This window comes from Rhinolophus sinicus, chromosome 14, assembly GCF_057876585.1.
Source record: "Rhinolophus sinicus isolate RSI-liver-muscle chromosome 14, RSI-T2T, whole genome shotgun sequence".
Lineage (NCBI taxonomy): Eukaryota > Metazoa > Chordata > Mammalia > Chiroptera > Rhinolophidae > Rhinolophus > Rhinolophus sinicus.
The window spans coordinates 25,157,952-25,171,589 of record NC_142514.1 but is presented as its reverse complement, the minus strand read 5'-3'; the positions used below and the strand labels follow the sequence as shown (position 1 = coordinate 25,171,589).

At 56.9% G+C, this 13,638-nt stretch overlaps 1 protein-coding gene across 2 annotated transcripts in view; it reads left to right on the top strand.

The window, feature by feature from the left end:
* The window catches only part of STK40 (serine/threonine kinase 40), a 39,207-nt gene extending 26,546 nt beyond the window's left edge, over positions 1-12,661 (top strand). For both annotated transcript variants that reach the window (XM_074334403.2, XM_074334405.2), the window contains exons 7-11: positions 4,159-4,274; positions 8,025-8,169; positions 8,281-8,400; positions 8,832-8,916; positions 10,366-12,661. In XM_074334403.2, coding sequence (XP_074190504.1) covers positions 4,159-4,274; positions 8,025-8,169; positions 8,281-8,400; positions 8,832-8,916; positions 10,366-10,584 — 685 coding nt within the window. In that variant the 3' untranslated portion in view covers positions 10,585-12,661. The remainder of the gene's footprint in view (positions 1-4,158; positions 4,275-8,024; positions 8,170-8,280; positions 8,401-8,831; positions 8,917-10,365) is intronic.
* The last annotated feature ends 977 nt before the right edge of the window (positions 12,662-13,638 follow it).

Here is a 13,638-nt window from a genome sequence, read left to right as displayed (position 1 = left end):
GCAGCATAAATCTCAGCAGAAGTGCTGTGGTGGGTGATTTGTTCCATAATGTGGTCGCCCACCCAAAAGGGGCCACTGTCCCTATGAAGTGGCCATGGCCAAAGCCACAGCAGTTGCAGGAAAAGAAGCTGTAGGGAGAAGGGCCTCTGGGTAGGGGCGTGGGGGCACTTGCAGTCCCAGCCTGAGATGCCATGGGAGGATGCTCAGCCTGTCTCCCAGAGTTCCCCATGTGATGTGACGCCAACCAGAAAGCAGATACACTACACTGAAAGCCAGTGTGCAGAGGCGCTGAGGGCCAACAAATTGACTCAGCCATCTGAGTAAAGCTGAGAAGATTTGCCATCCCGAGAAGTGAAGTGATGAAAACCTGACCCTTTTGTGCTCCACAGAAAGAGGGAAGAAAACGGAAATACTTAAACCCTTGAACCCTTGAGTAAGAGAGTTAGGGAAGCCGGAAAGAGCAGGACTTGGGGGTCAGATGCGGCTCACAGCCCAGCACTGCCTCTTAATTACCCTTGAGACCTGAGAGTTTGTTGGATTATTTATTCATTGACCAATTCATTCATGTACTGAGAAGCTGCTACGGTACCCAGCACTTCTGAGCTTGCGTTTCCTCACCTGTCAGAGTGGAGGTGATTATACCTTCATGCCTCACAGGTTTTGGCCCCACGTCCGCGCACCCACCCCCTTGCTAGACCAGCCAAGGCTCGTACGCTCGCTTCCCTCTGGAGATGAGGCCCGCTGTGTGCTGAGTGACTGATGAGGACTCCATGGTGGGGCCCAGCAGTGCTCCAGCCCCAGCTCTGCGTTTCACAAGGAGGGCAGGTGTCACAGAACACCGACCATCCCCACCCTGACGGCAGGTTGTCCGAGTCGGAGACGCAGCGCTGGCCCTCTGTGGCATGTTGGGTCAGTCACCATCCCACTCTGGACTTCAGGCTCACTGTTCACAACGAGAGGGCGCATTTTTTGAGCCCAGAAGTCCATGTGGCTGCAGAGCACATGTCCTCTGCAATCTTCCGCAGAGCTTTTCATTGGCTTGGATAAGCATCCCGAGGGCTGATCCGAGAATGTGCCTTCAGGGCTCCTGCACTGTGGCCACCCCAGCGCTCCAGGCCTCTGTCACTGTGGTGGGTTTGCTTCCGCCTCTCACTTCTCCAGGCCCCTGAGCTTCTGGGAAGGTAGTCGAGGTCACACCTCTCTACAGTAACGCCGTGTAGCTGCAGCGGCTCGTGTGTGTGTCTGTACATGCGTATGCGTGCATATGTACATGTGTGTGTTTTCCTCGGGTTGCAGAGCACCAGTCCCTCATTCAGACCCTGCGTCTGGGCTGCACTCCTTTCATCAGATAATCCCCTTTTGTGTTGGAGCAGACAGAGGTTCTGGCCACCTCTCACTTGAGTCATGGATGTTCTGGAAGCGGGCAGGATGCCGTGGTACAGAGACACCCACCCTGAGCGCCAGGGCCCGCTCTTCGTGTGTCTGCGGGTGCACCCCTCTTGCCTCGGGCCTCAGAGTCGAGGGTCGGCCTGGACGAGCGCCAGCTCCTTCCTGCCCGTCAGACCAGGCCCTCACTCCAGCTGGAGAGGCAGGCAGCCTAGCTGGCGGCCTTCACTAGTCCTCAGAGCAGAACAGAGTGCTCCCAGGGGAGGAAACAAGGAGAAGGTTTTGCAAGGCAGCTGCAGTGACAAGTTCACCCTGCTTTGGATAAAAGGCTAGGGTTGAAATCTGAAATCCCCTTTTGGGGTTATGTGAGGTTTGCTTTGGGTTCTTCTTCCTCCTTTCTTTTTGGGTAGGCAAGTTGCACACCAAGTTCCTAGAAAAGGAGAAAAACACTGTGGTAGCCCAAAGGGCCATAGCTAAAGAGTGACTCACTCAGAGCGGATCCTGCTGACACAGAGCTCCCTCCCTTCATCCCTCGCTGCCCTCACCCCCTCCTAGCAGGACGAGCCTGGGGGGTCTGGACTCCCAGGGATCTGTGCACCACCCGGCCGACTTGGGCGGTGGTGGCCGGGCAGGGGAACGTCGCCAAGCTTCAGGAGGTCTTGGAGCTGACTGTGTGGTTTCCTGTGGGAGAGACTCCAGGGTCCTTGGAGGGCAGGGCAGGGCAGGCCAAGTGGGCCCTGCTGCCCAGCCCTGCAGAGTCTCAGCCCATTTTCCTCCGCCCACCCCATCCCCCTGCCCTGCCCCACACACAGAGGTTTGGCAAGTCCTGCCACAGAGTTGAGTGGAAAGGTTAGCCACACTGGCACATGCGCTCCATGGCCTGTGGTCACCATGTAGCACTTCTCTCCGGCTGCCTCAAAGATGGTGTCTTTCCCAGGGTCTCCTGTTCGTAGCCTCTGCCCACCACCTGAGGATGACACGCTAATCTGAGCTAGCAGCTAGTAATCAGTGACTAGGCCCTGGGATTAAGCTCTTACCTTGTTAAATCCTAACACAGTCCTGGGAGTTAGGTACTAATAGTTCCCGTTTTACAGATAAGGAAATTAAGGTTTAACAAGAGGTTAAATAACATGCCCAAGATCACACAGCCAGGAAGTGGCAAAGCCGGGATTGGAACCTGGGACTGTGACTCCCAAGTCCACCAGACTCTCCTGAGTGGTCCTCCCCCAGTGTCTCGAGCCTCAGAGAACCCCTGCAAGACGCACTGCCAGCTGAAATGGCCATCTCTGAGCAGACGGAGGAAATGCAGTGCTTCTGCTCTGTGGGGACCTTGCGCATGAGAAGCCTGAGCAGCCCGCGTTCAGGACAGTGACACGCGCAGCTCGGAGCTGGAATAGTCCACTTCTTGACGCGCCCAGACCCTTGGCTGAGACCCTTGGCCTGCACTCTGGGGCTCCAGCTGCCCTGGAGGCCACCAGTCAGATTTCTGTGGCATCCAACAGGGCAGGCCTGTATGGAGAGGCGAGTCAACATTTCCATTTGGAATGCAGAGGACAGACTGGCCTTTGTTTTGCACCAAGCCCTATGCCAGCAGAATTCCCCGAGATAGCTGAAGGGCTCTGGGAGCCTCTTGGATGCAGCTTCTGGGGAATTCCACCCTCAGCCTCACATACTCCAGACTTCTGAGCTAACCCTCCTCTCCACCCTTGAGAGGTGACCTGAAGTCCCTTGTGTGACTTCCTTTCCTGCCATCCTCCCTGGCTTCTCTGCCAGCCGGCTGACACGGGAGCCGGGCAATGGCCCCTGCTCATCTGTGAGTAGAAAGGTACCCTTCCTCACTGACTTTCCTGGGCCTCTTGGAGGGGGCCCGCCCCCGCCCCCCCCACATACAGAGGTGTTATGTGAGGCATCCTCTCGGGGCCACTTCCTTTTGCTCACATTGAGCCTCCTAAACAGGATCAGAGCACAAAGCTGCTCTCGGCCATGACTCTCACATGGGGCAATCTGTGGTTTTCTTGGTCAGGGCAGAGTCTGAAGAGTCAGCTTTGCTGGAAAGGAAGGGAAAGTTAGGGGCTGGGCACTATCCAGGGACCCAGTGGGCGCCCAACCACTGTCAGTCCAGAGGGCAGCTCTGGGGTCAGACCCAGCTTTGAATCCTACTCCACTGCTCACCAGCTGCGTGACCCTGAGCAAGTCCCAACGCTTCTCTGTACCTTTGTTGTATCATCTGTGAAATGGGGCAATGAGAGTCTCCCTCCTAGGCTGTTGTGAGGGGTGAAGGAAGACAGTCACATGAGGCACTGAAGCCACGGCCTGCACTTACTAAGTGCTCTGCACACATCAGCTTTCAGTACCGTCAGTGATACGCATTGGTAGTGATGAGGGCGATGACGAGAGGGATCGGCAAAAGGGGACAAAAGTGCCACCCAACGGTGGGCTCCAGAGCTCTGCCGGCCCTCCTTTTCCTCATGTGTAAACGAGGGACTTGAGCTCAGCCGGGGTGGCAGGTTCAGGGGAGCTCGTCTGAAACCCTCACCTGGTCAGCATGACTCAGGTCCCTGTCCAGACAGCTCAGCAGGTGGCAACCAGGGGTGACTGGCGAGTGTCGGCACCCAGCACACCCCACACAGCCGTGGGGAAGGAAGGCGGTGAGGGCCAGAGGAGCAGAAAGGACGGGTGCATGATTCCTCTGCTCCCTGGACAAGAGGTGAGGGCAGCAGGGGTCCGTCGGGACAGACACCAAGGTGTTCACTCTGTGCCTCCCCCTCCCAGGACGCATCGGATAACCATCACCAACTTCTGCCTCGGGAAGCATCTCGTGAGCGAGGGGGACCTGCTGAAGGACCAGAGAGGGAGTCCCGCCTACATCAGTCCAGACGTGCTCAGCGGTACGTGCGGTGTGCCAGGCAGCGGGTCTGAGCCATCCCATAGCCAGACGCTGCGGCCGTTCGTTCATTCAGCAAACTCTATCTGTGGGCTTCAGGGGTGGCACAAGCCAGTACTGTCCCCTCAGGTACAAAACAGGTCTTACGGAGGATGAAGACCATACTTGACACACCAGTGCATATTTAATTACTCTCTGAGATTAGTGCTTGGGAGGAAAGATTTCTGTGAGTGTGACTATGGGGCACTTGCAGGACTTCCCCAAGGAAGTGACATTTGAGCTGAGCTCATAAGGACAAGCAGGACTACACTGGGGGGGTGATCAGGCAGAGGGTGCACAGCACATTTAAGGACCCAGCCAAAGGCCATGTGGCTGCTGCTCAGAAAGTGAGCCTGGTTCATGGCCAGAGGGTTGGGCAGTGGCCAGAACACACAAGGCCTGACTGAGGCCTCACTGGGAAATGTCGTCCTTTATTTCAAGTGCAAAAGGAAGCCATTGAACAAACAGGTCTTCACTGAGTGTGCCATGATGAGATTTACATTTTGAAGACATCACTTCCTTTGTATGTTCATTCGTTCCTTCATTCGTTCCACTGGTATTTACCTACCGAGAGCCTACCAGGTACTAGGCTCTGTTCTAGACACTTTGGATCCAGCAGTAACAGGCAGACAACCATCCCTGCCTCTGTGGATCGTAAGCTGACACAGGTAACACACAAAATAAAGAAGTCAATTATGTAGTTATTAACTACCGATCATATTTCTAAGTACCAGGCACTATGCCAAGCACATAATATGCATTGTCTGTTTAAAATCACATAACTGCCCTCTGAGGTACATACTAGAAGTTCCTCTTTTACAGATTAGAAGACCGAGGCTCGGAGAGATCAAATCTCTTGTCCAAAGTCATAGCTAATAGTAAACCCAGGGCTGCCTCCTGCCCAAGCCCAGATTCTTGTTTCAACATAAGTTTTCTTTCTTTTCCTGCTTATCCTTTACCAAGTTGGGGTCCCTCCGTCCTGATCCCTTCGGGGACCAAGGACTTATATCGGCTGCCATCCCTCCAACGCAGAGCTCTCAGGGTGGTCTCCAGGGTGTGTTATCACCAGCACACACAGATGGTCCCCTCCTTGCAGTAGCAGAACCAGCCCCTTCCCAGGGGAGCAGACAACTATAACTTGCCACCAGCATTTGTGGTGCCCTTGGAGACCTCCCCCAGCTGAGGCTTCTGCTGAAATGCCAGGCCTCTCCCAGGGCGACCCCTGTGCAGAGGGTAGTGGTGCCACTCTCCAGGCCTGGAGGTTTGGGTTGGAGTCACCGCAACCTCTACTGGAGGGATCTGGGTACCAGGGCTGCACCCCAACTCTCTGAGCACCCCTCCCAGCCCAACCTGGACACCCTCCATGAGAGTCCCCAAAGCATCCCTGCAGGTGACAGAAGTCAGGAGGATGAACCAGGTCTCCCTCAGCCCAGGTCTGAGGAATGCAGGCCTGGGGGTGGGCGGGCTGGCTCTGGTCAGGACTCGTCCTTAGCAACACGGGCGAAGGCGGCCTCCATGTGCAGTCACTGCCTGCTCTGCCCAGGGCCCCCTCTCTGATTCTTCCAGACTCATGCAGTCTTGCAGGATGAAACAAAGGAACCCACTGCACCAGAAAGAGACCTAGACTGGGAGACCAGACCCCCAGGCTCTCATTCTGGCCTTGTTAATTAACCAGCTATGTGACTTGACCTTCAACCCCATTCTCTGAGCCTCAACCTCATGGAAGCAGCCCTGCCTCCCCACATTGGTAGGAGGATGAAGTGAAATGTTTAAGTACAGGTCCTGCACGTGGGTTCTGATCCCACGTCTGCTGCTTCATTTCTTCTGTGTGCACAACCGTGGGCCTCGGGTGTGCAGCTGTGAAAAGGCAGTCGTGGCCTTTTTCTTAATAGTCTGGTTAATAACTGACCTTGGAAAAGTTACTGACCTCTCAGAGCCTCAATTTTCTCATCTATAAAGCTGGCATAATAATGGCCCCCACTTCATTAGGTCCCTGTGGGATTAAGTAAGGCCTTAACCTAGTGTCTGGCTCAGTAAACATTAGCTGGCGTTATCATTACGAAAAGGAAAACTTGAAGTTCAGTGTTCCCTCAGAAGCCACAGCTCAGAGAAACGTTTAGAGCTCCTCTGAGAGCTTGTCTGCTGGAGGGAGCCATTCATCCCCCTCCACGTCAGAGCACAGGTTCTGGTCCTTCCGTGGAGGCTGGCTGAGGCTGGCAGTGGCCCCTCCCTGCTTGGCCCTGAGGTGCCATCTCAGGCATCTTGGGGGGACCACTTTCCAGATGGTACAGGAGCCGTACAGAGCTGAGAGCAATGGCCCTTTGGACTCTGTGTTGGTTACCCCACTTGGTGGAGCAGTATCTGGGAGAAAAGGTCAACTGCACAGGGTCCCCCAAGCTGCTTTTTGGCATTGGGGGTTGGAAAGGGCAAAGGCCATGCAGCCTCGGGGAAGCTGAGCCAAAGCTCACTCCCCACAGCAGCCCTGTGAGCTTAGCATCTCATCCCATTTTAGAGATGAAGTGATAGGCTCGGTGAGGGAGGTCCGTGGTCCCTTCTGAAGGTGCAGGCCAACACTCCAACCCCGAAAGCTGCTTGACCTGCGGTGGGTCTGGTGAACCCGTCAGAACCAGCGTCCCCACCCAGGAAGCTTTGGGACCCAGAGGAGGGATCGTAGTTGTCCAGGAGCTACCCAGTGCAGCAGCGTCTCTTCCACATGGAGAGCCAGCCAGGATACTAACCCGGAGACTGGGCAGGCAGGGCCTTTCGAAGCCTGGTGTGTTCTCATATTCTATGTGGGGAGCAGGCCAGGCAGCAGCTGGCACGGGGGAGGAGCTCTGCTGCTGAGGGGTGAATGGACGGGTTACCGTGAAAATGAGAAGAGCAGGGCTCTTGCAGTCAGCTCTGTGACCCTGGACAAGTTATATCTCGGGCCTCATTTTACTCTTTGGGAAAAGAGAAAATACCTAATTCATAGAGCTGCAGTGGAGAGTTAATGAGATAAAAGTGTTTCTTCCAGTGCTGTCACAAAGTGGGTATTTGGTTAAATGTCCTCTCCCTTCTGTTTGAAAGATATGGGAAATACCACAGAGACATTACTAAACTGGATAGTCATTCATTTAGCAAATATGAGGGTCCATGCGCGGCACCGGGCTCAGCAGTGAGCAAAGCAGACAGGCTCCTGCATCTGAGAACTTACCTGCCAGTGGGGGAGATGGAGACTAAACAGACAGAGGGGATATTTACAGCCTGTGCTACGAGGGGATAGTGTGGGGGTGGGGGCTGACGTGGCCAGAGCGGGTTAGCTCTTTGTCCTACACTCACGTTGCCCACCTACTCTGTGAGCCTCTCTGCTGCGTGCTGGGGCTGTCAGAGCAGGCGCAGCACCCAGGAGCTCGCAGTCTGGCAGAACAGAGCTGGTTCTTTGAGGAGGAGACACACCACAGGTGGGCCTGTGTGATCCTTTCTCTCCTCGGGGGTCCCGCCGAGGTGGGGCTTCGTCCTGTGGAGTTGGGTCTCAGCCTGAGGAGCAGGGGAGGGATGAGCCGGTGTGGCTCGCTCTGGGAGGAAGGGGATCGGGGTGACCGGAAGTGAGGGTGGCAAGGTGGAGGGGGTCCCCAGGGGAGGATTTCATGCAGGTAGCAGTGAGCTGCGGGTGTCCCAGGCCATGGTCTCTCCTGGCCCTGTGCTGAGTGTGCACGGATCTGTGTGCCCACAGGCCGGCCGTACCGGGGCAAGCCGAGCGACATGTGGGCTCTGGGTGTGGTGCTGTTCACCATGCTGTACGGCCAGTTCCCCTTCTATGACAGCATCCCGCAGGAGCTCTTCCGGAAGATCAAGGCTGCTGAATACACCATCCCTGAGTGAGTCCTGCCTCCCTGGGGAGGGGAGGGATGCCCAGAGTCCTGGGTCTGAGACCCAGCACCAGCCCGCCCGCCTGAAGGCTTGCTCTCACCCCCTCCCTCTCCCATCAGGGATGGACGTGTTTCTGAGAACACCGTGTGTCTCATCCGGAAACTGTTGGTCCTCGACCCCCAGCAGCGCCTGGCTGCTGCCGACGTCCTGGAGGCCCTCAGTGCCATCATTGCGTCATGGTAAGTGGGCAGGCACAGGGCTGGGTTCTGCCTGCCCGTAGGCACTGCCCATCCTACCCGGAAAAGCAGCCTGAGCTTGGGCCTTTTCTCCGAGACGTCCAGGTTTCCCCACGGGAAAGATTGGGAGGGTGCCCGTAGCACGCAGGGTCAAGCACCTCCTACTTCTCAGCCAATGCCAACGATGGATAGGCATGATCTCACTGAGTGCTTACCACAGCCAGTAAGGTAGAAATTGTCCCCCATTATTGGATGAGAAAACTGAGGCTCGGAGAAGCAGAGTTGATCATGTCAGGAAAGGGTGGAGCTGGGACCAAGCCCAGGTCTGTTGACTCCAGCCAAGTCTTCAAGCAGTGGGGGCGGCCTTTCTGGGGAGCAGGGGCTGGGGGCTGCCTGCAGCCAGCCTGATGTGTCTGCCCCCCCCCCCCCCGCAGGCAGTCCCTGTCATCTCTGAGCGGGCCTTTGCAAGTGGTCCCTGACATCGATGACCAAATGAGCAATGCAGACAGCTCCCAGGAGGTGAGTTGGGAAGGGCAGACAGGCCATTACCCAAGTCCTGAGGGACCAGCCTTCAGGGAGGGCAGGTGGGGCAGGGGCAAAGGTGGCAGCTCAGGGCAGGCGGCAGGGCCTTCTCGGCTTTGTCCCCAGCTCTTGAAGTGGGTAAAGGAGACCTAAGTCCTCCCCAGGGCTGCATGGGGCCTGCCTCGTGTCTGGCTCAGTCGGCGGTTCTATGGCCTGAGAGGCAGAGGGCCGTGGGGCAGCTGAGGGGGAGGCCTCACAGTGGCCCCTCCTGGCCCTCTCTCAGCTTCCTCTTCCTACCCAACACTCTGCCATGTGTTGGCCCTTTAAACAGTCACTTTTCTCTGCCCCGCTGACTCACAGGTTTCTCTCTCAGCCTTCCTGCTTTTCATGTTTCAGATGATTCATTTTCTCCCAGTTTTCTCTCTTCCCCTGTTCTCTGCACTGGAGAAAGTGCTGGGCCCAGGGTGGGGCCAGAGACCTGGGCTCTAGGCAGCAGCTAGTGGGTGATCTTAGGGTGCCCCCTGGAGGGCGCAGGTTGGCCAAGCCCTTGGGAGGGTTGTTGTAAGGACCTTCCCTCTCTGGCCCACCCTGGAGTTGCACAGCAAGCGCTAGGCAGGTAGGACCAGGAGGCACCAGCCTGGGACCACAGCAGAGTCTTCTGGCCCTTGAGAGAGTTCCAGGCCCTACCCCCCAGCTCCCACCCCTCCCAGGACTGTTCAGCAGCTAAAAGTGATCACAAGCTCGCAAGGAATGCTCACCCCAGAACATCTCATTCAATCCTTGGGGCCTGTGTGCTTATTCTCATTTCACAAGAGGAAACAGGTTCAGAGAGGTCAAATAGTTTCCTCAGAGTCACACAGCTTGCAAGTATTGGAGCTGAGCCTTGAACCCAAGTCTGATTTCACAGCCCTGCTTTCTCAAACTTCTGCTGATTAGCCCAAGGACCTACACTTCAGTTTGTTACTGTCTGCCTGGGCCGCTCAAGGGGGCTCAGCATGGAGCAGACACAGGGTTGCCCAGTGCTGAGCATCCTGCCCCGGGCCTCTCTTTTCTTTTCATACTTGACCTGCACTGCACCCCCTAGGGGTCTCGAGAACCTCTGCCAGGGGAGATTACTGCCCCACTTCATGGGCAAGGAAGCAGGCTTCTGAGGTAGTGTAACCTCTCCCAGAGTCAGTGAGTTAGGAAGGAGGGATCGGGCTCAGCTAATAGGTCTGTGCTTCCGCTGGAGAGACACCCAAGGCAGCCAGCAGGGTGCCGTCCAGGTTGGTTGGAGGGCTTCAGGGACCCCCGATCTGGACCACCCAGCTAGGTCGGGCCCAAGGGTGTGGTGCCTGGGGAGGGGGTGCTGTCAAGCCAGGCCATCTGACACTCACTGCCCTGCTCTTCTCTCTCCATCTCGGCCCCTCTCTCTCTGTCTCTGTCCCTCTCCCTCTGGCCTCCCAGGCCAAGGTGACAGAAGAGTGCTCCCAGTATGAGTTTGAGAACTACATGCGGCAGCAGCTGCTGCTGGCTGAGGAGAAGAGCTCCATCCACGAGGCGCGGAGCTGGGTGCCCAAGCGGCAGCTGGGCGGTGCCCCACTGGTGCGCCGGCTGGGCCACGACGCACAGCCCATGAACCCCTTGGACGCAGCCATCCTGGCACAGCGCTGCCTGCGGAAATAGCAGCCTGAGGCCGGGCCACCAGCACCACCCGCCACCTCTTCCTGGCTCCCAGCCAACACGGGGCTGTGGGGCCAGGCCCTGGAGTGCTGAACTCTCTCCCAGGCGGCCACAGGGACCGGCAGGGACAGCCCAGGTCACACATGGGGTCAGCAGAGGTACCACGAAGCTACCTTTTGGAATGATTGCTTGATCGTTTGGTTTTTTAATCGGAGAAGCCTAGATACTAATCTGCTTTTAATCATGACGTTTTAATCTACCTCTGTCTCTTCACCATGCTGTCTCTGGACTGAGTGAGAGGGAGGAGAAGGGAGCCCACCCAGCCACCCTGCCCCGGGCAGCTGCTCCCCACAGTCCAAATAAGCTGAAAGTGCAGCTCGCTGCTGGCTCCCAAAATGAATGCCCACCCCACAGTCAGTTTGCCTTCCTCCTTTCTGACCCCAGGCCCCTCAGTCCGAGCTTTGGAAAACCTTCACCTCATCTTAAGCGGAATTCAAATATATTTATTTTTATACTGAAACCAACTTCTCTCCCCATCTCTAGGTGGCCCGGCCCGTGGCCACTCCCTGCCCCCAGCCTGGCTGGCCAGCAGGGAGTCCACAGCCCACAGATGGGCCCCTTCCTCGCCCCCAGGCTCAGAGGCCTCTTCTTGCCGGCCCCTCCCCCTCCAGCCTACCAGTCCCTCCTTTTTTCTGGTGATAGGAGGCCTTTCTCAGCTTGGTTCTTTCTCCCATCTCAGCAGCTTCTCTGAGGTGCTGTACACTCGCATTAACCCTGGTTTCCTTCTCCATCCCTCACCGCGGTACTGAGGTAACGCTGACATAGATGTGAAAGGGGTGCCTGGTGGTTGGGCTGGGGAGTGGTGCCCTGGGCTGGCCATGAACAGGTGGGCCCTGCTTGCATGCCCTCTCGCTCTCCACACCCCACTCTGTGTTCAGAGAATTGTTGGGGCATCTCGCCGCCTGCCCTTGCCTCTCCCAGCAGAGCCCGGCCGGGGGCTGCAGGGTTCGTGGGGAGAATTGTAGAGACTAGGGGCCCTGTCTGGCCTGAGAACAGCCCTGCTGCCCTTTTTGAGCCGAGATTTTGAAGTGGATGCCCGTCTTGCCAGAAATGCTGTTCTCACCAGAATGCCCTCCCCCTCACTCTCCCTTACTGGACTTAGCCCTGCCCAGTGCCATGCAAAGACCTTCCCCCGGCCTCCTCACCAGACCCCCTCGGAGAGGCCCAGGCCAAGTGTTTCCCTCCAGGCAGCCCTGGGCCCTCAGGCTGTTCCTGCCTGTCCTTGCTCCCCAGTGGGAAGGTGACCGAAGTCTGTGTGACCTTGTTTCCCAGTGTGAGCTGCCCTTTCCCCAAAAGCTGACTCACTGTGAGTGACTTGGGCAAGTTCCCAAACCTCCTTGTGCCTCAGTTTCCCCATCTGGAAAAAATGGGGCCACCTCTTGCCAGCAGTAGCAGGGCCGCCCAATGCCCCTTCCTCCCCATGCCCTCATCCCAGCACTTGGGCGCCTCGTGCCTCTGCCTCAGTGGGTCTGAGGGAGCCCGCCTGAGCCCAGCACTTCACACCCCTGAGCACCACGCTCTGCCTGTCAGCTGTGTGCATGGCAGCTGAGAGCTGGGTCTCGTGCTGTGGGGTCGGGGGACACCCTCTTTTCTATATTTATTTCAAAAAGAAGTCTCCTAAGGGAGTAGAAATACAGTCCAGCTGAGGGCTCCCAGCCCCTGTGACTGTCCTCCTGTGAGGGGCTCAGCTGGCCCCTTGCCCAGCAGCCTACCCAGACCCTCCGGGCCTGCTTGCCATGTGTGGTCTTTCTCCTCCTTTTCAAAGCAATATTCTCCAGGTCTGCAGAGTCCTGTCAGACAGAGGTCCCTTCCAAGGTTAACCCACGTGTCTGATTACATTTCTAGCAAAGGAAATGAGAGGAGGTTGGGTCTGCCCTCACTGGGTGTCACACGCTGAGAGAAGTCCAATTGTAAAGAAACAAAACAAAAAATCACAAAAAAGTTTGTATAAAGACATATTTTTGTACTACATGGGGACTCTTCCTGCATGTCAGCAATAAACTTCCTGATCTGGAGCCACTGTGGCTTGTATGTCTGCCGTTCTTGCCCCCGTCACCTGCCTCTCCATCTCTGCCACCAGCCTGGTCTCCCTCCCATCCAGGGAGGCAGGACAGAATTCCTGCAGCTCTTGGCTCTACCACCAGGTGCACTGTATAGGTGCCCCCCCACCTTCCGCCACCCCTCCACCCCCAGGCAGCCAGCCAGCCAGCCGCTTGCCGTTCCTATCTCGAATGGAGGAGGGGACCAGAACTACCCAGCATTCTCCCAGACCAGCTGCTACAGGCAGAGTATGAATTCTCTTTCTCTGCCAAGCCCCCATCTGGGGTGGGGGAACCTAGCTAGACAGAGGGTCCCTGTGCCCACATGCCCATCCAGGGAAGCTGGGGTAACAAGGGTCAGGCCAGGTCCTTTCCTGAACCACCCGCTCCTTCCCTCCCCTCATAGGAAGCCAAGGGGCTTCCTTCCTTTCTTATTTCCTTCTTCCTTCCTTCGCCTAAGTTTAGACTTTGCAGATCGAGCATTCGCGCAATGAAGCTAGAGCTAGGTGGGCCCCTCCCCCAGCACACCACAGGGCCCAGGCAGCCCCACCTCTGTTTAGGAAGCCCCACACAGGCCCAGGTCACGGAAGGAGCAGAGATCCATGCAGGAGGAGCGCCTTCCCAGGCAAGTATCCACACAGCCAGAGGGAGTGGCCCTGCTCCAAGCTGTGAGAGGGCCCTGGTGCTCTGCAAATACTTCAGGACAGGCCCCAGACCCCTCATCCCTACCTTCACCCCACATCCCACACCTACCCCATCTTCCTGGCCACTCCCGAGTTGATAGGAAGTTTGCCCACTTCATCTGGATCATACTTGATCTGGTGAGCTGTCCTGGAGGCAGCACCACAGGGGGCCCTCGCTCCCAGCCCAGCACGGCCACACTCCAGCTGCCACCCCTGGGCCTCATTTCCTTTTTCAACCTCCCTCCTGTCCCCCTACTTGATTATCCTCTGTTCTG